At 56.4% G+C, this 26,804-nt stretch overlaps 1 protein-coding gene across 1 annotated transcript in view; it reads right to left on the bottom strand.

Moving 5' to 3' along the window:
• Positions 1 to 26,804, bottom strand: part of CAMK2B (calcium/calmodulin dependent protein kinase II beta) — a gene marked incomplete in the record, with an annotated part of 141,002 nt that overhangs the window by 29,720 nt on the left and 84,478 nt on the right. The window contains 7 exon segments of the mRNA XM_034761678.1: positions 11,719 to 11,793; positions 14,567 to 14,609; positions 16,086 to 16,169; positions 18,525 to 18,647; positions 20,683 to 20,777; positions 23,218 to 23,301; positions 23,395 to 23,497. Of these exon segments, the coding sequence (XP_034617569.1) occupies positions 11,719 to 11,793; positions 14,567 to 14,609; positions 16,086 to 16,169; positions 18,525 to 18,647; positions 20,683 to 20,777; positions 23,218 to 23,301; positions 23,395 to 23,497 (607 nt within the window).

Raw genomic sequence — 26,804 nt, 5'->3', positions numbered from 1 at the left:
CACACTGATGAGGGTGCGGGGGTGGGGGGTGGATAGTAGCCTTTTAAAATGCCACAACAGTCAGAAAAGCGACAAGGCAGAACGAGGCAGCTCTCCACTCCCTGGATCGTGTCTCTCGGTGTCACTGAAGCCAAATTCTTTGTCATTCAAGCACATTGGCCCTATTCCCCCCCCCCCGGTACCCCCTAACATTGCTTCCCCCCCCCAATCTGGGGTTTGAAGTGATCCTTGCTAGCGTCTGGTGTTCAATTTGGCTTTGCTTCATGCAGCCAATTTCAAACGAGCGGGCGCATGCCCCCGACAGAACTATCCTGCTGTGGCTTCCTGTCACTCTGCTGAACCCAGGGTGCGTGGGAGGGGGCTGCTGACTGGTCCACGGGAAAGCGTTACCGGTAAGCGCAGCCGTAACTACTACAGTTGTTCCTGCCGCTGGCGCATTCGTAACAATGCGGGTTACTGGGGGGCTTTCCAAGGGACGGGGCTGACGCTCCGGTGCTTAGAGTCTTTAGGCACGGGACAACCCCCTGTGAAAGATCCGCCGTGGTGCAGCCAGGAGGTACCGGGATAAACGCAGGATGACATTCGCTGGCCTGCGCCATGCAGATCAGCCTGGATGATCGTCATGGTCCTTTCTGGCCTTAACCACGCAGAGCTTCTTCGGCCCTGGCAATAGAGGCTGTGATCAAAAGGTAGCTGGTAGCTTTCCTTGGCGCTGCAGCACGGATCCAGTGGCTGACAGCGTCTGTCCCTGGGCTGCACACAGCCACGGAGGGCACCCAGCCAGCAAATCCGGCCAGCTGTGACTCAGAAGGGAGCTGTTTGGGTGCCTTTGATAAAATGCACTGTGCAAGTACCTACACTGTGCTGAAAAGGCTACAGGCTTGGCCCACAGCCATGCTCTATGCGATGGTCTAGCTGGAGTCGCCCCAAGATTGGAGGACGAGTTACTCCAGGATTAGAAAGCGTCTCGAGGACTTGAGACATCCGTGCAATGCCCGTGGGGACAGAGGTCCCAGCTCAGGCTTTGGCAGAGCATTCCTTGCATCTGGAGAGTGAAATGGTCGGTTCTGCCGCAAGCCAGCCCCGTGGGCTGGGCCTGACAACAAGGGAGCTTCGCACTTTCCAGCTGTGCTATTAAGGAGGGTCAATATCCCTCGCTGAGGGAGGAAGAGGGGCGGAGGCATGACTCACCCATGCTCACCCAGCAAGTCAACGCCAGAGCTGGGAACAAAACCCAGGAGTCCCGGCCCCCAGTTGAGCGGCCCATCCCCTGGGTCACCCTGCCTCCCTAGAGCAAAGCCACCAAGCACGTAAACTGTGCCTGCCTCGTCAACCGTCACTCTTCCACATGACACAGAAGAGCAGCTCTTCCAGGGCTCGCAGAACCTTGCAAATCGGGAAGGGGAGCTGCCTTCATACCTTTCAGCAGAGCCCCTTGTGGGGAGCATCCAGACAGGCGGTACCAGTAGCGTCTGGCAATCCTGGTGCCCTCCTGCAGGGGACAGCCGCCTGGCTGGGAAACGAAAGCATGGCGTGCGCTGGGAGGGAACCCAACCTCAGAGACCATCTACGTGCCACTGGCAGTGGGCTCCCATCCCCACGGAGGAGGAAGTTGGCCGTGCAAAGCGGTCACGCTCGGACCCTCAAAGCTCTTCTGACTGGTAACCCAGCCGGAAAGCAGGGGACGAGGTCCCCAAAGCCCAGCTTGACCCTGGGCTCTCCAAACCTAACTCCCAAAGTCACGCTTGGGAATGCCCGTCCACAAGGTTCAAGCTGCCGGATGCCCTGCGCAACACGTGTAGGGTGAGGGACCTGGTCTCATCATGTGAACTCACAGATCCTGGCACAGCACGACCTACCTACAAGACTGGCCCAGATGCTCCAGTAACCGTCTGGGGGGCTCATCCCCAGTAGCCATGGCGAGGGGAGGGGAGATGGATGCCAGCAGACTGAGATCTCTCATGGCCCCCTGGGCGTGTCACTTTGCTATGGCTGGCTCCTGGACCGGCAGGGAGCCCAACTGAGTGTAAAGTGAGGGACTGCAGCTTGGTTTCCCGAGGTTCTGGATTGGCAGAGGATAGAGCTCTGGGGAGGTGATGCATTCGTTCCTGTGACAAAGTGGGGGATTTTCTTATCTTTTCGTGGTTTTCCAATGGTTTGCACGCAGAGGGACTGGGACTCAGTGTCCCTGGGCGTTACTGGTTTAATGAGGTGAGGGGAGAGGGAGTTTGTTGTTGCAGAGGACCGGAGAGGAAACTTGGGACCCCAGCCAATGGCCTGGAGGAGGGACACCCGGCGACTGGTGACCTGACGACCCTCACCAGAGACCCAGCTCAGGAGTCGCAGCCAGTTCTGGCCAGTGGGAGGACAATGGGCTGCGGAGAGAGGACCCCATGACCTAACCAGCCGGTTCCAGCTGGGGGTGGCGGGGAGAGGAGAGGAGGCCCAGACGACTTCCTCACGCACAATTATTTCAAATTTGGTGACAATATATACCTCCAGACCAGTGGCACCGCTATGGGCACCCGCATGGCCCCACAATATGCCAACATTTTTATGGCTGACCTGGAACAACGCTTCCTCAGCTCCCGTCCACTCATGCCCCTTCTCTACCTACGCTATATTGATGACATCTTCATCATCTGGACCCATGGGAAGGAGGCCCTGGAAGAATTCCACCATGCTTTCAACAGCTTCCACCCCACCATCAACCTCAGCCTGGACCAATCTACACGGGAGGTCCACTTCCTGGACACCACCGTACAAATAAGCGATGGCCACATTAACACCACCCTATACCGAAAACCCACCGACCGCTATGCCTACCTTCATGCCTCCAGCTTCCACCCCGGTCACACCACACGATCCATCGTCTACAGCCAAGCACTGAGGTACAATCGCATCTGCTCCAACCCCTCAGACAGAGACCAACACCTACAAGATCTTCACCAAGCATTCTCAAAACTACGATACCCACACAAGGAAATAAAGAAACAAATCAACAGAGCCAGATGTGTACCCAGAAGCCTCCTGCTACAAGACAGGCCCAGAAGAGAAACCAACAGAACTCCACTGGCCATCACCTACAGTCCTCAGCTTAAACCTCTCCAACGCATCATCAGTGATCTACAACCCATCCTGGACAATGATCCCTCACTTTCACAGACCTTGGGAGGCAGGCCAGTCCTCGCCCACAGACAACCTGCCAACCTTAAACATATTCTCACCAGCAACCACGCACCGCACCATAACAACTCTAACTCAGGAACCAACCCATGCAACAAACCTCGATGCCAACTCTGCCCACATATCTACACCAGCAACACCATCACTGGACCTAACCAGATCAGCTACAACATCACCGGCTCATTCACCTGCACGTCCACTAATGTTATATATGCCATCATATGCCAGCAATGCCCCTCTGCTATGTACATTGGCCAAACTGGACAGTCACTACGCAAGAGGATAAATGGACACAAGTCAGATATCAGGAATGGCAATATACAAAAACCTGTAGGAGAACACTTCAACCTCCCTGGCCACACAATAGCAGATGTAAAGGTTGCCATCTTACAGCAAAAAAACTTCAGGACCAGACTCCAAAGAGAAACTGCTGAGCTCCAGTTCATTTGCAAATTTGACACCATCAGATCAGGATTAAACAAAGACTGTGAATGGCTATCCAACTACAGAAACAGTTTCTCCTCCCTTGGTGTTCACACCTCAACTGCTAGCAGAGCACCTCACCCTCCCTGATTGAACTAACCTCGTTATCTCCACACTGATATATACCTGCCTCTAGAGATTTCCATTACTTGCATCTGAAGAAGTGAGGTTCTTACCCACGAAAGCTTATGCTCCCAGTACTTCTGTTAGTCTCAAAGGTGCCACAGGACCCTCTGTTTCTGTTTACCTGGAGAGAAGACAATGGACAGAGGCGGGGCCTGGGGCCGGTGAGATCAGATGCCCAGCTGGGAAGAGGGGGGCTCTGGGCTGGAGAGGGGGAGCAGGCAGAGCCCACCTGGATGCAGGGGAGACTGGGATGTGCTGTGCTGAAGGAGGCCAGGCCAGGCCTGAGGGTCAGAGGGTTTCCTGTGCTGTGTTCAATGCTCAATAAACCCTCCTGTTTTACGCTGGCTGAGAGTCACTCCGGTCTAGAGAACAAGGTTGCATCAAACCTTTCAGGGGGGGTGAAGGCCCCGGGGGTCCAAAGCGAGTAGATTCCCTGAGGGAGCCCGTGGCGAGAGACAGACGTGCTAAGGCCATGGCCGGCTCTAGGCACCAGCAAAACAAGCTGGTGCTTGGGGCGGCACATTTTTAGGGGCGGGATTCTGGCGCGGGCCATGCCACCCCTAAAAATGTGCCCCGGCCGCCCTAACTCACCTCCGCTGCTGCCGCTCGCGAGCCACTGCTCCCCCTCCCTCCCAGGCTCTCAAACCCAGGAGGGAGGGGGAGATCCCGAGCGGCTGCGGCGCGCAAAACAGCTGATTCGTGCACCGCGGCCACTCGGGATCTCCCCCTCCCTCCTGGGTTTGAGAGCCTGGGAAGCAGGGGGAGACCCCGAGTGGCTGCGGCACACATGCTGCTTCTCCCTCTCCCTCCCCCCTCCTAGGCTTGAGAGCCTGAGGGGAGGAGACAGGGCTGGGGATTTGGGGAAGGGGCGGAGTTGAGGCAGGGCCAGGGGTGGGGTAAGAAAAAAATGGGTGGGGGGGGGCAGCCAAAATTGTTTTCGCTTGGGGCGGCAAAATCCTAGAGCCGGCCCTGGCTAAGGCTCAGAGAGGTGCGGCTCCAGGAGGTGGAGGGCCTGACCCTGAGAGAGAGTGGACCCCCGAGAAGAGCTGTTTCACTGAAAGGGGTTCCTCCCACGGACTGCACAGGGCCAAGAGTGGGCACCGTGACAGTTCCCCAAAGGAGAAGGGTGCAGAACCAGAGAGGACTTCACACCTTAAAGCCAGCAGGGAGAACCCAACACTCTGGGCTTATTCATTATTAGAGACAATGGGAAGACTCTGGAGGGCTACAACCCTGGCATGACGGGATCGGATGCAGGAAGAGGCGAGACAAAGCCAGGCCTGTTGTCTACAGCTGAGGAGGCTGCCAGCAAGGTGGGTGCTCCGGCAGAGATCTCTCGCCCAGAGGGCAGGGGAGATGTGAACATCAATGACAAGAAGCCTTGTGCACCGTGGGTGAGGCTTGTCTGGAGACAGAGGGGATGGAAGGGGACAAAGCAGGGAGTGGGGCAGAGATGATTTAGTTGGGAATTGGTCCTGCTTTGAGCAGGGGGTGGGACTAAATGACCTCCTGAGGTCCCTTCCAACCCTGATATTCTATGATTCTATGAACCTCACGGGTGGAGGGGCCAGAAGCCACTTGCAGCTGCTCTCCATGTCCTGGAGGATGGTGTGTAAGATGAGGTGCAAAGGGACCCTTTGGGCCAACCCTTTGCCTAACCCATCGGAGCAACTGCCTGCCACACCTACGACGAGCTGATGCGCCAGAGCCAGAGCTTCTTCTGGGGGAGCGGCACCAGGCGGGACAGCAATGGAGGGGTCACAGGCTGTGTATCCCCCTGGAGAAGAGGGGAGCAGTGCATTCAGCACCCATTGCTTCCTATCAAGGCCCGATCTAGGATCCCGGATCTAGGGGCTGGTTTCCACGGGGGGGGGTCTACGTGAATAGCGTAGCTGAAGTCGAAGTATCTTAGATCGATTTACCTCGGGTCCTCATGGCGCGGGATCGATGGCCGCAGCTCCCCTGTCGACTCCGCTACCGCCGCTCGCGCCGGTGGAGTTTCAGAGTTGATGGGGAGAGCGTTCGGGGATCGATATATCGCGTCTTAACAAGACGTGATATATCGATCCCCGATAAATCGATCGCTACCCGCCGATGCAGCGGGTAGTCTGGACGTACCCTAGGATCCAAACTCGCTTCAGGGCTGGAGCTGTCCATTCAGCACCACTGGTCATGGGTGGCTCCGGGTCATCTTTTGGTGATCAGTCCAATACATCGTCCAGTGGCCAGCAAAGGCAGCCCAGGAGGTTCTCCACGGGGGCTCTCTGCTGTGGCAGGCTCAGGGCCTGTTTGTATCTCTTTCAATTGCTCTCCTGGGTGGGCATCGCTCTTGCTTCTAGTTCATTTGTCATCCTTGGCCCGTGACTCTATGGTCAATATCCGCCATCTGCCTGGCCCATGTTCTTGTGAAGACCAGAGATCTATTATTCTGCTACGCCGAGCTAAGCAGCACCAGTCCCGCTCCAGGCCGAGGCCAGAAACCCCACCTCTCCCTTCTTGGTGTGGCAGCTCCATTTCTGCTGACGCTACCTCTCCTTTCCAAACTCCCGGGCCCCTCTCCACTGCGCCACACCGATTGTTTCCCCCAGTGGAGAAACTCGTGTGACTCGCTCACTTGTCCTCCGTGCTGCTGTACGAAAAGCCCTGACATGCTCCGCTCCATTCTAGCCACCTGCTGCTGACTCCACAAGGGGCTGGAATGTGACTTTGACACAACGTCTCGCAGACAGAGGGGAAGTGGATCCAGAGAGGGCGCAGCCAGGGCAGGAGAGTTTGGAAGCTGCTTCTGTGTCAGCCACTGAACCATCGGGGCGTTTCTCTTTTCAAACGCGCATTGTCAGAGCTGGCGGGGCAGTTCCCGGGGTCAGGAGAGTGACAGCAACTTTCCGCATCAAGAAAATCTGTTTACGGGCAAGTGACAGCAATCTAGGTGCATCTTCATTCAGGGGGTCTCGGGTGTAACCGGATCAATTTTAAATCGATTTCATTACAGCTCCCTAATATACACCCCTGGGTGTCACCCTAAATTACCCCCTCCCACGGGCCTCTGCTTTTCAGATAGTCACCGGCTGTTCCCACATGCCCCTCTGAGCCCTGCCATAGCCACCCGAGGCAGCGTCTCTCTCCTTGCAAGCTTCCAGCCCCACGTACATTGTGAATGCCTATGGACTGAAGTCTGCATAGAGATTCAGGTGCCTCTTCTTAAAGCAGATGCAGGCAATGCCGACATCAGTCTGCTCTGAGGGGACGGGCTTATAACCGGTGCCAGACACAGTGGGACACGTGGGTCAGTCACTGCTCCCTCCACTGGATTTGTTGGTTGGATCCCGGCCGGAGTTTTGCACAGACATTAATACAAGCTTGGGTGGGTCAGTTTCTGTCACTGCCATGCAGATCAGTCTCCTGCATGCAGGGCTGGCACCAGCGGACACAAAGCAAAGAGCCCCACCTCCGGTTTGGGTGGACAGATAAAACCAGACAAGGCTCTGGCCCATGCACTGGGGTCACACAACCTCATGCATCATTCACCAAGTTCAAGGTGAGGCCAGGGGGAGGAGCGGGCGGGAGGCCGTGGCAAGCAGAGAGCCAGCATTCACAAGGAAGACCCTTTGGGATGGGGGGGGGGGGGGGGGGGGGGGAGCCTGTCTGAATGCCCACAGACCCTCCATATGGATAAGCTCTCCCTTATCTCCAGCTATCTCCTTTCACTAGACTAGCCAGTCAGCCCAGCCGCTTCCAGACAGCCCCCGGCATGCTCAGGCGTCTTTCCCCAACACTTCCTTTAACACAGGCTCTGTTTTTCCTTCCCCAGCACTGCTGAGCCCCAAGGCACCTGTGATTGACAGATGCCTCCTGCCAGGCTTCCCATTCCAGTGATCCTTGTGCTCCCAGACCATGGAAGAGCGCAATGGGAAAGGCAGAAAAAGCCACCTCTCCATCACCCACCAAAGCTGGGGACTGGCCCCCAGCTGTTTGTTGAGCTTCCCCCCAGTCATCTGCCAGTGCATTGCAGAGATCAGTGCAACAGCAGCGCCCGGGGCAGTAACCGAGTCCCTTTCGCCTTCGTCCGGAGACAGACTGGGCACTCTCATACAGGTGCGCACCCAACGGGCGGCCTGTATCAGATACTGCTGCCAAAGCCACCTCTTCCCCCAGCTGCCAGACACATTCCTGCTCTGTGCCGGAGCTGTCAATATCCACCCCCCTGTGCTCAGCCGGCCAGTGACTTCACCGCATCAGGAAGAGGAGGCGGGCGCTGGAGAGGGAAAGGTCTCTGCAATGACATGCCAGATCAGCAGGGGGTATAGAGATACCAGAAGAGCAGAGTTAACCAGGCTCTGGGGGCAATACAGGAACACCTGCCTGCGTGGCTAGGGGACTACAGACGACGGCTGTGCCAATCGGCGGCTGCTCTGTGCACAAAGCTCCAGGAATCTTGCCAATGCAGCACCCAGTGCGCATGCAAACAGGCGCAACGGCCACACCTAGGTTGGACGTTCACACTGTGCTCCGGACACAGGCGAGCTTCAGGCAGAAAGGCAAACGGGCCCATGTCAGAGCCCATCTCCAGTCCCCACACGCACCAAGAAAGGGCCCCAAGCTCCTTGCAAACCCCATTTGGAAATGGATAGAGGGGAAATTTTCAAATGCCTCCAAATGACTTCGGAGCCAAAACCCCATTGACTGGCAGTGACACGGACTCCCAGGCGCCTGCGGGGCTTTTGAAAATGAGAGATAGGCTCATAAATCACTTGGGTGCTTTGGTCAATTTCATCTGAGCCCATTTTCAGGAGTGCTGAGTCCCACAGAAAGTCAGTGGGCTTCAGGCTTCCGCGGCCCAGAACCTCAACGCCTAACATCCACTGCAATCAGTGGGAGACAGGCACCTATATACCTTGGAGGATCTGGGCCCTAAGTGACTCAGGAGCCTTTGTAGAGGTTACTCAGAGGCTCTGCTTAGCCATGACTGGGGGGGCCGGGTGGTGCATCAGACTTGCATAGCCACACTGGAGACATTCCCTGTGCCTCTGGGAACTTACCCCGCTGACTGCCAGGCAGGGAGTGCCCCCAGACCCTGGCACGAGGGAGATCTCCTCGGAAAGGAACTTTCTTCAGCTCCAGTCTTTACATTTTAATACAGCGCCAAAAAGCAAACGGGTGCTCTCTGCTCTCCCCCCTCGCTCCCTGAAACACCCCCCTCCAGTGACTCTCGCCCCGTGCGAGAGCCACCGTGGGTCTCCGCCCTGCTGACGTCTTCCAAATATCGGGGGTGCTTCTGGCGGGCGCCTCGGGCTGATCCGCTGCACAGGGTGAATGTCAGTCCTTAAGCACACCCAGCATCTATCTGCTGTCCGCTCTCTGGACGAACCATGCAATCGCACACCAACGTGTGATGGGCAACTCTGGTGCTGTGCCTGGGGGCGGTGCTCACATCTTATACAGTGGGCGATCTGCCTGCCTGCTCCCTGGGCTTTGGGTCATTTCATTGTTTCCCGTTTCGGCCCGACTGTGGAAATCCCTCGCTGGGGGAGGAATCCCAATGCGGCAGCCGTGGCAAACCGACCGACAAAGCTTGAAGACGGGAACTCCAATCCCAAGTTGGGAACAGAATCTTTGGGCACGCTGGGAAAGCCGGCTGGGCCTTCGCTGCCCTGAGAAGCCACCAGTGCAGGATACCAGGCCAATAGCCCGGCCGATGCAAGAGGGTCCGCAGCTAGGCACGACCCCCTGCCTGACACTGGTTGCAGCTGGCATGCATGGCCCTCGCCTCCTCCTGCTCTAGGGACCGATCGCAAGCGCCAAAAGGGACCGGGGATGTCCCCACTGCGGTCAGGAGGTGGACAGCAGCACGGGTAGGCATCCCCAAGCTGGCTTTAATGGAGCTAAAAACAGCTGGTGTAGCCATCCCAGTACAATCATGCCCAGCCCAGGGCTCTGTGTATGGCAGGAAAACAGCCGAGGGCTTGGCTTGTTTCAAAGAGGAACCGCACAGCACATCCAATGTGGATTATGCTCCCAAACCAATCAGCCAGGACTACAAAGAGTGGCATTTAAAATACAGGGTCTGCAGCCCATCTCCACCTTCCGTCCCCTGCCAAGCCCTGAGTTCAGGTTTTTACGCCCCCCGAGGAGTTCACCAGCAGCTGCTCCCTGCCCTGTGTGAGAAAGGGACGGGTTTCAACTCCTGCCAAAGAGAACACAGAGTCCCGCGCTGAGCACGGCGTGACAGAGAAATGGAGCCACATTGCTGGCTTTAATGAATGAATAAATCAATAGGAGCTGGCTCTTGGACTACAGCCAGGAACCCACATGGCAGAGGGCAGGGAGTGTTTGGGTGCCCATTTTACTAATAGGGAAACTGAGGCACGGAGAGAGGGTTGCCTAATGTCACGAGGAGAAGTGACGGGTAAAATTTTCAAAAGGGCCTGTTTGTGAAAGGGACTTAGGCACCTCTTTGCATTTCTAGGGGCCTAAATACCTTTGCAAATCTTGCCCTGAGTCAGGACCGCCCAGAGGGAGGGGCAAGTGGGGCAATTTGCCCCAGGCCCCGGGCCCCACAGGTGCCCCCACGAGAATATAGTATTCTATAATATTGCAATTTTTTTATGGAAGAGGCCCCCAAAATTGCTTTGCCCCAGGCCCCCTGAATCCTCTGGGCAGCCCTGCCCTGAGTCACTTAAGCCCCATTGGATTGCAATGAAAGGTAGCCTCCTCTCAGTGCCTAAGTCACGTCTGAGAATTGGACACTGGCTCCTAAATCACTTAGGCCCCAGGTGAAGATTTTACTCAGATGCTGCTAAGTGAAGTAGGCACTTTTGAAGTGGAGTCCCTGATGTGCAGTGCCCAACTCTGACCACCAGGCGTCCTGCCCTGCACATAAACATTTCAGGGCTTTCATCAAGGTAGCGGGTTCAAACCTGGCATTTCCCCCCTGTGTGCCCTGACAACCTGCACGTACAAGGAGGCGGGCACCAAACTGGAGGCTGGCTTTTAAAGTGTGGCCAGGTCGCCGGGCTTCTCCCCCATCGATCCTGGTTGCCATCCGAGATTATGACCCAGGTTCTGAGTTCCCAGGGACGAGAGGCCCAATTGCAGTAACATGGAAATTAAATAAGAACGTGAGAACGGCCAGACTGAGTCAGACCAAAGGTCCATTTAGCCCAGTGTCCTGTCTGCCGACAGTGGCCAGTGGCAGGTGCCCTAGAGGGAATGAACAGAACAGGGAAATGTACAGAGTGATCTAACCCCTGTCGTCCAGGCCCACCTTCTGGCAGTCAGAGGTTTAGGGACACCCAGAGCATGGGGTTGTGTCCCTGACCATCGTGGCTAATAGCCATTGATGGACCTGTCCTTCATGAACGTATCTAATTCTTTTCTGACCCCAGTTACACTTTTGGCCTTCACAACATCCCCTGGCGATGAGTTCCCCAGTTTGAACGTGCGCTGTGTGATGAAGTACTTCCTTCGCTTTGTTTTAAACCGACTGCCTATTAATGTCATCGGGTGACCTCTGGTTCTGGTGATATGGGAAGGAGTAAATAACACGTCCTTATTCACGTTCTCCAACATTCAGGATTGTATTGACCTCTACCACAGACCCCCGCAGGTATCTCTTTTCTAAGCTGAACAGTCCCAGTTTTTTTACTCTTTCCGCCATTCCAGACTCCTACACATTTTCCAATTCTACTTTTTAACCCTTGTTTCCCCCCAGGGCCTTTTAAAATCTCTGCTAGAATAAACTGGAACTTCCTCCAGTGCCCGGCGCCCTTCCTCAGAGCAGACCCGGCTGCGTTTGCTCCCAGTTCTGGGCGCTGGTTGGGGATGAGATGTTAATGATGGATGAAGTTGCATGCGCTCAGATTTCTGGGGTGGGGGGGAGGAAAGAGAGGGGAAACAGGGAGGGTCCCTTCAGGACACGTCTACCTTGTTCCACCAACCCCATGGTGGCACCGGAGGCGGCTGCAGACATTGTGGCGGGAGCGGTGGTCTGTCTGCCGACTGTCAGCACCAGGGTAGGAAACGGAGGGACAAGGAGAGCGGTCGGGGTGGGAGTGGGAGAGAGACAGAGAAAGACAGAGAGAGGGAGCGAGACAGACGGAGGGCAGGAGAGAGAGGGAAAGAAACGAGACAAAGGAAGCAGAAAAAAAGATTTGAGTTAAAGTTTAGATGGAGAGGCGTGATTGCTGGTAGCTGAGCCCCTGTTCCACATGCCCCAGGGGCGACCGGCCTAGAGCCACAGCTGGAGGCATGTCCACACCGCAATGCCAGGGGTGGGGGCTGCATGGAGACACTCGAGCTAACTTTCAACCTCCCCCCTCGCCAGATTTCTGAGCCCAAACGACTACACTGCAATGTTATTGCCCCGCAAGTCCAGCAGCTGACACGGGCCAGCTGCGGGCCTTTAACTGCAGCAGAGACATACCCTCTGTGCCCAGCAGGGAAGCTACTCCTGGAGGTGGCATAGAGGGCCCTCCACACAGCAGCAGCCCTCCACCCCGCCAGGCCCCGCTAGCTTCGCTGAGACATCAGGGGATGTCCCAGTCAAGGAGCCGCGACCCCGTGCCGTGTGGAACGGACGGGAGAAGGGATTCTCGCCCAAGACGCCAACTCTGAGATCCTGAGGGATGCACGGGGCAGAGCACCAGAGCCCCATGCCCATTGGTTGTCCCCAAAGCCCAGTGGGGGCTTTGAATCCCTGTGACACAGTCAATGGCTGCTTATCACTTAGTCTTTCTTGCACCACTTGCTAAGTGACCATGACCCTGGAAAGCTGAATTCCAGGCCTGGGTGCTGCAAAGCGAAGTCATGGCCCCTCGGGAGAGATAGCAAAATGTCTTGCTTGAGGGATCTACCCAGCTGCCCCCCGCCTTGTTCCCTTGAGATGATTCTCCTCACTCCTCTAGACAGGGGCAATAGCAGGGGCCCGAGGCGATCAGTTTCATCTGATACTGGGTGCCAACCGAGGAGGGGAAGACCAGGAAAGAAGGGTATGCTTTAGAGCGGCATTCCCAGGGACATCCAGCCGGCAGGGGCATGCTCCTTCCCCGCCAGCGCCCTCCCCTGGAGTGCTCTGCCAGCAGGATAGTTGGGAGGTGAGAATCAGCCGCGCCGTGAAATTGACAAAAATGGGATTGCAATGGCTGAAAGAGACACAGATCCATCCGCCTCTTCCCTGAAACATACCCGGGCACGTCTGCATTTCTACAGGCACCTGGAGGCATCGCAATCAGACCCCTCCAGCCTTGCTGTGCAAATGTTAACAGTGGGATCTAGAGAGACTCCTTTAGAGCAGACCTGTCCGGGGCACAACAGGTTTCTGCACTAGGCATCTGTGTACTGAGGCTGGCCAGGCACAGGTGAGATGAGCTCTGTCATTCTCAGCTCTATACCCAATTCCCCACATTACCAAACCAGCAGGGCCGGCTCCAGGCACCAGCTTGGCAAGCTGGTGCCTGGGGCGGCCACTCCGGACAGGGGCGGCAGGTCCAGCTATTCAGCGGCAATTCGGCGGACGGTCCCTCACTCCGGCTAGGAGCGAAGGACCTCCCGCCGAATTGCCGCCACAGATCGCAATCGCAGCTTTTTTTTTTTTTGGCTGCTTGGGGCGGCCAAATCCCTGGAGCCGGCCCTGCAAACCAGCACGGCTCAGGATAAGAGGTTGCCCTCTAAGGCCGAGGAACGGCATCTGCCTGGGCTGCATCTGGCTCTAAGCAGCGCTGAGAACTCCTCAGGACAGGTCGACACTACAGATTTCACAGCTCTGTCGGCCAGGGTGTGAAGAGCAGAGATTCCCTGACCAACGGAGCCTGGCTGGCAAAGCCCCTGGTGCAGATGCAGCGACATCGGCAAAGTTGAGCTTTTACCAGCATCGCTTGTTTCACTGGGGCATGCAGCAACCCCATGCAGTATCTTTGGGGACCACACTATAGCGAGTTTATGTAGCACTGTGGGAGAGGGATTGTAGGCTACTCCAGGGAGGGAGGTTACCATGGCTCCTCCAGGAACCAAAAACAGGGTGTGATTAAGGACAACCAGGTTGTAAACACCTCCAGAGAGGTGCCACCCCTGGGGAGGCTGGCACAGGCTGGGTTTTCCAGAGACCAACAAAGAAAGGGCTTTGGGAATAAAAAGGCTGCCTTTAAACTAATGCAGGGCCTTCTTTCTGATGCAGCAAACGGACTGGACCTTCTGTCCAAGGGGGGCCCCAATCCTTGCAGGAGAGTGGGAAAGATGTGCCCCCCCCCCCGACCGATTGGGGACGTGTCATGTGTGGTTAAATCTGCATATTGTTCTCATAGGTTCTCTCGGTGACGCTTTTGCCTTAAGAACAAAGGGGTTTGCTTAGAAAGCACGGGGCGGTCACTTGTAACGGCTGGCCATACCCTATTCATAGCCCTCGGAGAGAACAGGGCTGGCTGGGAGGCAGTCTGCCTTGGTCAGATATCACAGTGGAAGGCAGGGGTCCGGAAAAGCCTTAAAACCCCCGCTCACCAGGGTCCCGGCTCAGAGACAGGTGATGTCCGAGACCTTGCCAGGGCCCTCGTGGCGGGAGGGACACGGGGAGACTGTGACAGAGCGGTTCGCTGAACTGGTACGAGCACAGCTCTGCCGCTCTAGCTGCATCCACAGGAGGAGCGCTTTTCTGGTGTGGAATTGCACCTCCCGCGAACGTGGCCTCGGTCCTGAGGGGGGCTAAGGTTGCTCTCACGTCTCAGGGGCAAACACCGGGACGCGCATCGCTTTGCAATGCGAAGCCGAGCTGAGCGCTTACCTGAAAAGTTCCTCGTGGCCAGCATGGTGGTGAGAATAGCCCCCTGGAAGAGAAGAGCCGGGGTTGGTACAGCACAGTGCAGGAAACCGTGGCGTGACAGGCAGCTGGTCTGAGAGGGGCCAGGCCACCGACCACCTGGGCGCTGCTCCCTAGATGCACGAGGAGGGTGTGGCCAAGTGGGGAAGGTGTACCTAGCGCACGGGGATGCTGGCTTTGTTGGCCAGCTCCACCGTAGCCTACCGCGGGCAAGTCCCGTGAGCTCCTTGAGCCCCGGCTTCCCACCCGTGACGTGGGGCTGACGCCCCGGCCCCCCCTCACATCGGGGCAGGGAGGGCAGAGCCCGGGAGGGTGGGAACCCATGCCGGTCCCAAAGTGGTGAGCCAAGGCTGGGGGTGACTCCCTGCCAATGCACTGCCCCGAAGGGAGCTACGGATGCCGACCAGAATCTGCTGCACGTCTGCCCGTGGGACTCCACTGGCCGCAGCACGCCCCCACCCCTGAGAGCACGGCGCCTTCCTCCCCTCGGATCCTCCCCTGACTCTTCCCTCTCTCCTCTGTGGGCCGACGCTCCAGAACCCCTGAGGTTCTGATGAGTGGCACAGGCCTGTAAGGGACAGTGTGGGGTCTGGAGACCCTGGTGAAATCCGGGCCCCATGGGGATTTTCTCACTTAGCAGCTGGAGCTGGGGGGGCAGTGGGACACAGGAGGGGCAGAGGCACAGTTCTCACAGGTTCTGCCACACGACGGTCATCAGGTCCTTTCCCAGCCCCTTCCTCCCACTTGGCTACTTCACAGAATGGCCCATGGTCCTGGGACTCTCCTGCGTATCCTTCCGCTCGCAAAGACAGGCCACAAGTCCCCCTGGGCGTTATACCCCCTAGAGAAACAGCCCTCGCCAGCTACCACCCTGTCCCCTCTAGCCGCCTACAAGGGGGCACCAAACCTGGCACCTTTGCACCTTAAAGCATGAGCCAGTCCAGCCTGAGCGAACAGACCCACCTCTCTTAAGCAGAGCCGGAGCAGGCTCATCCACCTGCACGGGCGTGGGCTACACAAACAGTGGGAGCTGAACCCCCCCCCGCCAGACGCTGGACTCTCTGGGGGCAATGGACTTACCCTGCCATTGCAGAAATGCCCAGTGGCTGACACATTGTGGTTCCTGTGCGCATGCCACTCCCCTGGGGAAGGGCTAGGAGCTGGGGGATCAATTCTCCAGCTCCAGTCTCAGCTGCTAGCACCTGGAGAGGACTTGCAGGGCTCTGAGCTCTGTGGTGCAGCCAGGAGAACCCACTGGCCCAGAAATTCTCCTGGCGGGGGAGACGCCGGGGCACGCTATGCCCTGGATGTGCCATGCTAACAAACCAAACAGCCTCTGCTCCTTTCTGGGGCTGTTGGCTGAGCGGCAGAGATCATGGGGCCCCTGGGGAAGGGGGGACCTCAGCCCCACACTGACCCCACCGTGTCTGTTTGCCGTGGCTCTTGGGAGAGTCCGGCCCCAGGGCTCTGCAGGGGCATTTACCTTGAGCTTCCTCCTGGCGTTGAACTTTTTCAGACACTCTACAGTCTCCTGCCTGTGCATCATGGAGGCCACCGTGGAACGTTGCTGGAGGAGAGAAGGTGGGGGAGAGAAATCAGTTGCTTCTGCCTCGGCACCAGAAAACGACTGTGGTCAGGGGAGGGAACGGGACAGGGGCGGGGGGGAGGGGAGGCTAGAGAAATGGCTCAGCCAGCAGAGTCCTGCCCCACCCAGATAAGCCCCTAGTGACCCCCAGAGGCGTGGTCCTGGCTTGGGACCACAGGTGACATAACACTGCAGATATGGCAGGTCACCAGCACTGGGCACCCCTGGATCCTGTCCCACCAGATCAGCGACAAAGCTCCAAGGGTCTGTCTACACGGCACACTAAGCCCGAGTGGGACTCAGGTTTGAGCTGAACCCCGCCTTTTGCCTACCCACAAATCAGCCTGACGTGGGCCAGCGAGCACTCAGGGCCGGGATCCTAGGACCAAGTCCTACTCCCTGTCGTTTGGCAGTGTGGACGCAGCTCAAGCCACGGCCCCGATTAGAAGGGCGGCGTAGAGCAGCATGGCTGCCTTAGCACGACTGAGACCCGAGCCCAGCAACTGGGAGCCCAGCTTTACGTTGCAGGGCGGCCGCTCCTGCACAGACTGCAAACACAAGCCCGGGTCTCACAGACTCAGGTTTACAATGCAGCACAGACAGACAGACCCTCGGGGGACGTCTACGTGACAATAAAACCCCACGGCACCGAGTCTCAGAGCCCAGGTCAGCCACCTCAGGCTCACAGGGCACGGGCTGCCGGGCTATAAAATCGCAGTGTGGACATTCTGTGACGCTGCACTCCGTATGTTTTATGAAAATATGTTTATAAATGTCAATATGATGTAACTGGAATATGCTTCATGCAAAAGGTCTCTTGTAAGGTATCATTACAAAGCTTAGGACCTCTTGAGTGTGTTTCATCCTATTTGTTTGCATGTATTATTCCTATGTCTGGAGTTAGGAGAATAAGATATAAACTTGTATTACAGGTGTAAACATTAAGTGGAAGCCATTAAGGGTGCTTCAGAATCAATCTCCTGTAAATGGCTCTGTTTACTTGTAAGCCTTCTTGGGTAGGGGCGGGCCAGCCAGTGGGTAATGAAGTCTTACAGGGACATGTGTACATGTCATATGATACTGGAATCCATCTTTAACCTGGTGCTTTTCCATTTAGAAGGAGGGGTGGGGACCCAGATTCCCCCTTGGGCCAAAGATATAAAAGGGGGTGGAACAGAACAAAAGGGGCTGCAAGTCATGAGAAATCCCCAAGTTACCACCTGAGCTGGAACTAACAAGGGCTGTACCAGGGGAAAGGGTTGTTAGGAAGGAGTCTAGTCTGTGAAAGAAGCTTCTTGGACCATCTCTGAGAGTGAGATTTTACTTGTAAACAGGTTCTTAATGTATTAAGCTTAGACTTGCGTGTTTTGTTTTATTTTGCTTGGCCACTCACTTTGTTCTGTCTGTTATTACTCAGAACCACTTAAATCCTACTTTTTATACTTAATAAACTCACTTTTGTTTATTAATTAACCCAGAGTAAGTGATTAATACGTGGGGGAGCAAACAGCTGTGCGTATCTCTCTATCAGTGTTCTAGAAGGCAGACAATTTATGAGTTTACCCTGCATAAGCTTTATACAGTGTAAAACGGATTTATTTGGGGTCTGGATCCCACTGGGAGCTGGGTATCTGGGTGCTGGAGACAGGTGACTTGCTGAGCTGTTTTCAGTTAAGTCTGCAGCTTTGGGGACATGGTTCAGACCCCGGGTCTGTGTTGTAGCAGGCTAGGGTGTCTGGCTCAACAAGACAGGGTTCTGGAGGCCCAAGCTGGCAGAGAAAACGGGCTCAGAAGTAGTCCCAGAACAACAGGTGACATCCCAAGGGGGTCTCTGTGACCGAACCCGTCACACTCCGGTTGCAGGATCTGCCTGAGCCCAAATGTCTACACTGCAATCTTATAGCCCCGCAGCCCGAGCCCCACGTCCCCAGTCCGCTGAGCCGGGCCAGCCGCGGCCGGGCCAGGGTCTTCCATCGCAGCAGAGACATACCCTTAGTGAGCAAGCTGGCCCGAGAGCTCAGCACGCTGCTGGGGGAACAGCTGATCACTCAGTGATGGGGAAACAATGGGCTGGGCATTCTTGTGGGTGGCTGAGATGAACCGGCCCAGGTTCTGATCAGCCCGTTGATGGCTACCGTTCCCTGGGGACGATGCTGGTTCCAAAGCCACTGCGCTATGGGCTAATCCAAGCTGGCGCCATTGGTGTGGCCTGGCCAGCCCCTCTCGCCACTCCCCCAACGCTGAGCTCGAGAAGCGTGGCTCCAGAGAAGAGGCAAAGCGAGGGAGAACCCAGCAGCCCCATTCCCTGGCTGCGTCTGGGGCGGCAGCGACACTTACGCAGACCCATGGGTGTTTCAGGGCTTCATGGGCTGTGATTCTTTTGGCCGGGTTGATGGTTAACATCTGGTTGATGAGGTTTTTGGCTTCGGGGGTGACCGTGTCCCACTCGGGAGAAGGGAACTGCAGACAAGAAACAAGGGCCAGGAAGGTTAAATGCAGGGGATCGCAGCCGTCGGGGGCAGGGAGCTGGCTGCTCGCAGCCAAGGCACCAGTGACTCCCCAGGAACCTGAGGGCAGCCCAAAGCCAGCGCCATAGTCTGCCCACATCCCGCTGCCCGGCCGATGCTGCCCGCAGCCTTATCACATCCGCTCCAAGGTGAGTGGTACCCGCATTCTGCCCTGGCACAGCAGCGGGCGGGAAGCTCTGTGGCCAATCCAGGGCTACTGCAAAACCGGACTTGATTTCCTGACTTGAACCTGTCGTTCCCACCCTCGTGCCGCCCCTTTGCCTCGACAGCTAATTCCAGTTAAATGCCTCGTTCCCTGTGTTTTCATCGTCTTACAGACGCTGGTGCTGGCCACATGTGGCTGGTCTGCAGGCTTTGTGGGTGTGGGGAAGCTGGAGGTGCTGGATGCTGGAGAGAGGGCAGCAGGGGCTTCTGCCCCCAGGGAGTGTGGGGGATTTTGGGATAAGCACATTGCCTGGATGTTGCTGTTGGTAGGCGGCCAGTGAACTGTATGGACGTGTATCATTAGGTTTCAGAGTTAACAGACAGACTGAGCGCAGTAGGGGCTGTTCACACTTCTTGTTACAGGCTGTCACTGCACCGTTCCCCTCAGGCTGCATTCTGGAGGGTTCCCCCGCAAGCCCCAGGCTTCAGAAGGGAAATCGGTTTAAAGCCGGGGTTTGGGAGCGGCCGGTTCAGACACTGCACAATCCGGAGGACCCCGCTCATATTCCGTACAAGCAAGAGGGGAGAGGAGGCGCCCTGGGAGTGGGGAGAAAAACGAGCAGAGACCGTTCCCCAGGCCCCCGGTCGTTCCCAAGTGCGTGCAGAAGAGGCCAAGCGTACAGGGGTGAGGAAAGCGCCAGCAAAGAGGGGAAGAGAGGGAGTGGAGAGGCTGCCGAATTCCACCAAGCTATCAGGAGCGGAGAGATACCCACTGGACCTGCGCTCTGGGCAGTCGCAGGAGCGCGGCTCGCATGGGGCGTCTGGATGCTCCCGGGTCCCTCCGTGCTGCCATGTGCGTGGAGAAAGAGTCGTGCCAAGGCAGGAATCTCGGCCAGGTCCCTGTGCCGCGGCCCTGCCCAGTGTCTGCAAGGGAGCCAGGAGGGCGGGTTACCACACTTGTCAGCACGCCCCACAGCAGGTGCTGGGCTTGCCATGGGGATTGTGCAGACAGCCGGGACCGAGGGCAGGACGGCCTTGGGGTGGGGACAGGATGGAGCGCTACGAACGGGGCGTGGGTGTGTGTGGGGGTGATTCCTGTGGCCCCTGTGTGGCAGCATCCGGGACCACAAGATCCATAGCACACGCAACCCTGCAGTGCGGCAGGTGGGCCACAGCCCCTCCAAGGCAAAGAACGGAGCCCCCGCTCTGCTTGGTCTCTGGGTGTAATGGAAAGCAGCTTCCCCCAGCCTCCCAGCCCTGACAGTAACAGAACGGCCACGGGGCCTGATCCTGACTTCCTAATACGATTCTAAACCCACCTTGCCCCATCTACACTGGGAACAAGTCCTGTTGGGGTCCCGCTAGCCAACATGGTTTCAAAGATATCCTATCCCTGCAGACTGGGCAGGTCCAGTGAGCGCTAACCTGCGTTAGCACCATGTCCACGTCCAGGGCTCTCTGGGATGCTGTCTACATGGCGGGGGAGTGTCTCTATATGCATCATGGATGGCGCCCAGCAACTGCACCGTGACAGGGGCAAGCCATGGGGGGGGGTGTGAACTGTGGGTGGAGGCTGGCTGGCCACAGCCCTGTTGGCCCCCTGAGGAGGAGGAGGGACGTGTCCTACCCTGGAAGTGCTGGGCACAGGCCTACGGCTGGGGAGACACCAGCAATTCCAGGTCCTATAGCAGGTGCGGCAAAGGAGAAGCCAGCGGGGCAGGCTGACACACTGAAGACAAAGCCAGTGGCGTACGGGACTCCTGGCCCGCGGCAGCAGGTCCCCGTCGCGGTGCTCTGGGCCAAGGGGGCAGCGAGGTACTCACGTCGTAGGCACCAGCCTTGATCTGTTGGTACAGTTTGTGCTGGTCCTCGTCCCAGAAGGGAGGGTAACCGACTAGCAGGATGTAAAGGATCACACCTGGGGAGAGGGGTGGGAGAGCAAAGAGTCAGTGCCTGCCGACTCCTGGGGGCCCAGCCTGGACTTACGCAGGGATATGGGGGTTTCTGCTCAGTCTGCTGCCAGCAGGCATCTCCCGGGGAACCCCGTCTCTGCCAGGTCCCACTTGCTCTCTCCTGCCTTAATGCAACTTGGCTTTACATTTCCAGCACTGACCTGCTGCTGGTTAACCAGCCCCCGTCTGCCCCCTGCACCCGGCAGGGAAGGAGCAAGCCCTTGCACTGAGCAGGTGCCTGGATGCCCAGGGGCCACCACGGGATGGGAGCGAGAGCCTGCAGCAAGGGGCTTAGACCTGACCCTGCCCGACTGCTATCTATGCCTCTAGCACCCCCGTGCTGACATTTGTCTATGCCTCTAGCCCTCCTCTCCCTATAGGATGGGGAGGGGTCTCTGGGACTAGCAAAGGCTCCACAGAGAGGATGAGCCAAGGGGCAGCGGGCTTTTAGCGTCCGTTATCAGGCACGGATAGGGACTAGGATCCAAACTGCTCACAGTGGGATTTGGGGCTGGCTGGCTTCATGCAGAATCTTGGACACAGAGTTCAATAAACAGCAACGCTCTGGGCTCCATGCAGGCGGGAATGGAACGCCAATGGGAGTTAGGCACCTAATCTGCGTAGGCACCGCTGTAAAACCTTCGGTGACGTTATTAACATGAACTGGGACCGTATAGATCATTGGTGCAACCAAGGTCCTGTAGTGACACCAAATCGTGTATAAAGGGGGTCAAATAAGGTGTCTATGAGGAGGTTCTAGTTTGCTGGTTATGATTACGCTATCTGTGTGTATGTATCATTTTGGTATGTAAAGTTATAAGTATTGGCTCTATCCTGTCTGTAGTTCAAACTTGTGCTATGCTTCTGGGTGACACCCCAGACAATGTGGCGTCAGCTCTGCCTAGCCTCCTTGATGGCCCATTAAGGACCATCAGCTATACAACTGACCCATTGAGAGAAGGCAGATATGCCTTGTAACTCAGCAAGGTATGCAGGGACCTGCCTATGGACAGAACTCTGAGGTTTTTCCATGCCCCGTGTGCTGGATAGCTTGTGTTTGGGACAAAAAAAGCAGAGACCACCTGGCAAGAGACTATAAAAGGTGGCTGCAGCTCCTCTGTCTTGTCTTCAATCCTGCTTCTGACCTCTGGAGGGACTTTGCTACAAACGGAAGCTCTATACAAAGGACTGAGGACCCATCCCAGCTGTGGAGGTTCCAGAGACTTGATTTGAACCTGCAGTTTATTCCATCACTGCTACAAGCCTGAATCCAGAACTTTGCCATTACTGTATGTAATTGATTCCATTTAACCAATTCTAACTCTCATCTCTATCTTTTTCCTTTTATGAATAAACCTTTAGATTTTAGATTCTAAAGATTGGCAACAGCGTGATTTGTGGGTAAGATCTGATTTGTATATTAACCTGGGTCTGGGGCTTGGTCCTTTGGGATCAGGAGAACCTTTTTTCTTTTACTGGGGTATTGGTTTTCATAACCATTCATCCCCCATAATGAGTGGCACTGGGAATTGCTGGTGTGATTTGTGGTTAGCCAGTGTGGTGAGACCGAAGTCCTCTCTGTTTGGCTGGTTTGGTGCCTTGGTGTGCAAAGGAACCCCAGCCTTGGGCTGTAACTGCCCTGCTCTGAGCAATTTGTCCTGAATTGATACTCTCAGTAGCGTCCCACCAAAGGCAGCATTGTTACACCCACTAGGTGCCTTTTCTGCATCTTTGGGTGCCTAATCCCTTCAGCAATCTGGCCTTAAGTGATTTGCCCAGAGAGACACTGGCAGTGGTGAGACTTGAATACATGTCTCCCAAGCCAGTCCCCTAACCACTAGGCCAGCTCACCACCAGTCCATGAGCACCGACTGTCACAAAGAACTGAAGGCACAAGTGGGTGGCTCAGCCCAGAGGCAGGGAGAAGGAGACTTGGCAGATCCCTGACACTGAGCTGTTGATAAGCTGGAGAGGAGGCAGAGAAGAGCCACGAGAATGATTAACGGATTAGAAAACCTGCCTGAGAGTGAGAGACTCATGGTGCTCCATCTATTTAGCTTAATACAGAGAAGGTGAAGGGGGGACGTGATCCCAGTCTGCCAGTGCCTACATGAGAACAGAGAAAGGTCTAACACAACCCAATGGCTGGAAGGTGAAGCTAGAAATGAGGTGTCAATGTTTAACACGGAAGGTAATTAACCAGGGGACAATGTCCCAAGGAGCGTGGTGGAGTCTCCATCACTGACAATTTTGAACTCAAGATTGACTGTTTTTCTAGCAGATCTGGCCTAGTTCACACAGGGATTCCTGCAGGCCAGGTCTATACGGGACACCAGAATAGATGAGCACAGTGGTTCCCACTGGTCTTCCCGTCTATGACTTTATGACTCGCGGTGCAGGCCTTACCACACGCCCAGATATCCACGGGTTTGCCGTACGCTTCTTTGCGCAGCACTTCGGGCGAGAGGTAACCGGGGGTGCCGGCGAAGCCTGGGGAGAAAACACAGAGCACAGACTGTGTTGCCATGACTGTCCTGGGCAGTAGGGGTGGGATGGGGGTGGGGAGAGGGCTCTGCCACTCACCAAACCAAGCCTGCTGATCCCCCTGCACCTCGATGGCCAGGCCAAAATCCGCCAGCTTCACCGCCGCGCCTTTGCACTTGCTGGCCAGGAGCAGGTTCTCTGGCTGTCGTGCCGAGCCGTTGGGCACAGGGCGCCGTGGGACCAGACACGCGGTCGGAGGGGGATAGAGAAGGGGAGGGGGGAGAAAACAAAACAGAAGAACAACAACAGACGGTTTGCAGAAGCAGGTGAGAGACGTGCAAGGCTGACGAGCGGAGAGAACCGAGTGGGGGTCACACCCCGGGCGGGATGGGGCTATCGGTGAGTCCACACAGCCCGACCGGCTCGGCTGGCACCTTCCAGCCCCTGTGCTCTCTCGGCCGATGTGTTAGGATCCAGACTGACGCCCCTCCCTCCTAGCTCCCCTCCCCTGCACCCACTGCCATTACAGGGGGGCAGAAAGCCAGCTCCAGCTTTGGGATTATTCCAGACCAGCACAGCCTCCAGCTTCCTGACCCATAGACAAGTCCAGGCCTGTGTTGCTGTGCCCATCTGGCATGGCCTCTGGGCACATTCCAGCCGCCCAAAGCCCCATGCTGCTCTGGGCTTGAGGGGGACGACAAGCAGAGACCCTGCCTGCCCACTTTCCTTGGTGGTGCTCTGCCACCAGGCTGGCAGGCCGTTTCCCCCCCTCTGGGATTGGTGTCACGTCCCAAAGTTTTCAGTATGGTCTGCCAAGGCATCTGGGCTAACAAGAGAAGTAGGTGGCACGAAACAGGCTCTGAGAGCCAGGAAATCACCACCAGCTTTGTCTGCAATTTGGGGGACCGAAGCAGCCCCCCTTCCCAGCCCCCAATATGTCCATTCGCACAATATAAAACCCAACACTTCTCTCCACCAAACATACACAGAAAGGGCCTCCCTTCTCCGCCACCTCCCGGGCATTCAGGTTCCGGCAGCAGGTCCCCCCTCCCCTCCCCAGGTTGGCTGGCCTGGCTTCTCTGCTGGTGCCCCTAACCCCCCACATCGATTTGTCGGAGCTCAGCAGAGCCAGAGAAATCAGAATGTCCCCTAGGAAGCTCTGGAAATGTTATACAAAGGACTGGAAGTGCTGGCTCTGAGACAGAGGACAACAGCTGGATTGTACACATCTATCCACAGCTCCACCTCCCCTGACAAAGAGCGCTGGCCAGGGGGGTGACCGTGCATGACTGTGCAATGAGCCCTGCCCATGCCCTGCCGGGACCAGCTGCCTGACGGGGCAGGGACGGGATGGGAGTCTCAAAAGTTCCCATTGTCCAGATGCTGTGGCCTGAGATCAGGTCACACAGCGGCCACCAGACAGGCAGCAGGTGGGAATGAGCTCCAGCCACACAGAGATGAGAGTCTCGGGCCCCCAAACCTCAGTCTCACGCCAGCCAGACACCCCGCCCTGGGGCTGGATCAGAGCCGACGCCCCCAGCGGTGAAAGGCCCCATACCCCATTCCTGCACCCGCCAGGCCCCTCAACCTGGAGGTGATCCGAGCCAGTGCCCCCAGGAGGGGAAAGACCCTGTTGTCCATTCCCTGCCCCCCGTGCCAGCCAGACCCCCTGCCCTTGGGCCAGATTGCAAGGGACACCCATAGAGGCCAAAGGCCACTCCTCACGGAACCAGACACTTGAGGGCTGATTGGGCTCCTCCTTGTTCTTTGAAGGAGGCTGGTGCCATTCCCCTTCTCCTTCTCGGCCCAGCCCCTGCATACGATGACACCGGCTGCACCCCAGAGCCAAGTGCCCACTGGCACCATGCCACCACGTACAACGCAGCCCCCTGCCTCGCCAGTGCACCATGACACAAAGGGCAAGAAACCAGCTCCCCCGGGTGCCACTCCAGCACATGCCAATGCCTGCTCCCCTGACCCCAAGTGCTGCTCCAGCACATGCCAATGCCTGCTCCCCCAACCCCAAGCGCCACTCCAGCACATGCCAGCACCCGCTACCCTGGCCCTGAGTGCCACTCCAGCACGGGCCAAGTGTCTGCTTTCCCGGCCCAAGCGTCACTCCAGCACATGCTAATGCCTGCTCTCCCAACCCCGAGTGCCACTCCAGCACATGCCAGCACCCGCTACCCTGGCCCCAAGTGATACTTGTGACGTTATTAACAAGAACTGAGACCATATAGTTCATTGGTGCAACCAAGGTCCTGTAGTGACACCAAATCGTGTATAAAGGGGGTCAAATAAGGTGTCTATGAGGAGGTTCTAGTTTGCTGGTTATGATTACGCTATCTGTGTGTATGTATCATTTTGGTATGTAAAGTTAAAAGTATTGGCGCTATACTGTCTGTAGTTCAAACTTGTGCTATGCTTCTGGGTGACACCACAGACAATGTGGAATCAGCACTGCCTGGCCTCCTTGATGGCCCATTAAGGATCATCAGCTACAACTGACCCATTGAGAGAAGGCAGATACACCTTGTGACTCAGCAAGGTATGCAGGGACCTGCCTATGGACAGAACTCTGAGGTTTTTCCATGCCCCGTGTGCTGGAAAGCTTGTGTTTGGGACAAAGAAAACAGAGACCACATGGCAAGAGACTATAAAAGGCTGCTGCATCTCCTCCATCTTGTCTTCAATCCTGCTTCTGACCTCTGGAGGGACTTTGCTACAAACTGAAGCTCTGAACAAAGACTGAATGACCCATCCCAGCTGGGGATGTTCCAGAGACTTGATTTGAACCTGCAGTTTATTCCATCACTGCTACAAGCCTGAACCAAGAACTTTGCCATTACTGTATGTAATTGATTCCATTTAACCAATTCTAGCTCTCATCTCTATCTTTTTTCCTTTTATGAATAAACCTTTAGATTTTAGATTCTAAAGGATTGGCAACAGTGTGATTTGTGGGTAAGATCTGACTTGTATATTGACCTGGGTCTGGGGCTTGGTCCTTTGGGATCAGGAGAACCTTTTTCCTTTTATTGGGGTATTGGTTTTCATAATCAGTCATCCCCATAACGAGTGGCACTGGTGGTGATACTGGGAAACTGGAGTGTCTGAGGGAATTGCTGGTGTGACTTGTGATTAGCCAGTGGGGTAAAACCAAAGTCTTCTCTGGCTGGCTGGTTTGGTTTGCCTTGGTGTGAAAAGGAACCCCAGCCTTGGGCTGTAACTGCCCTGCTCTAAGCAATTTGTCCTGAATTGGTACTCTCAGTTGGGTCCCACCAAAGCCAGCATCGTTACATCTCTCCAGAACATGCCAGTGCCTGCTCCCCCAGCCTCAGGCGCCACTCCAGCACGTGTCAAGCACCTGCTACCGCAGCCCCGGGTGCCACTCCAACTCCCAGAACACAATTCCATTTGCTTGAGCCCAGCTCCACCACCTTGCTGCTGCCCGACTCCGCTGCATCACCCTGCTCCATGATGATCCCACGCACCAGGTTCCAGCTCTC

The sequence above is a fragment of the Trachemys scripta genome, chromosome 2, assembly GCF_013100865.1.
Source record: "Trachemys scripta elegans isolate TJP31775 chromosome 2, CAS_Tse_1.0, whole genome shotgun sequence".
Lineage (NCBI taxonomy): Eukaryota > Metazoa > Chordata > Testudines > Emydidae > Trachemys > Trachemys scripta.
Note: the sequence above shows the minus strand (reverse complement) of the source record. Positions and strands in the feature narration are given on the sequence as shown.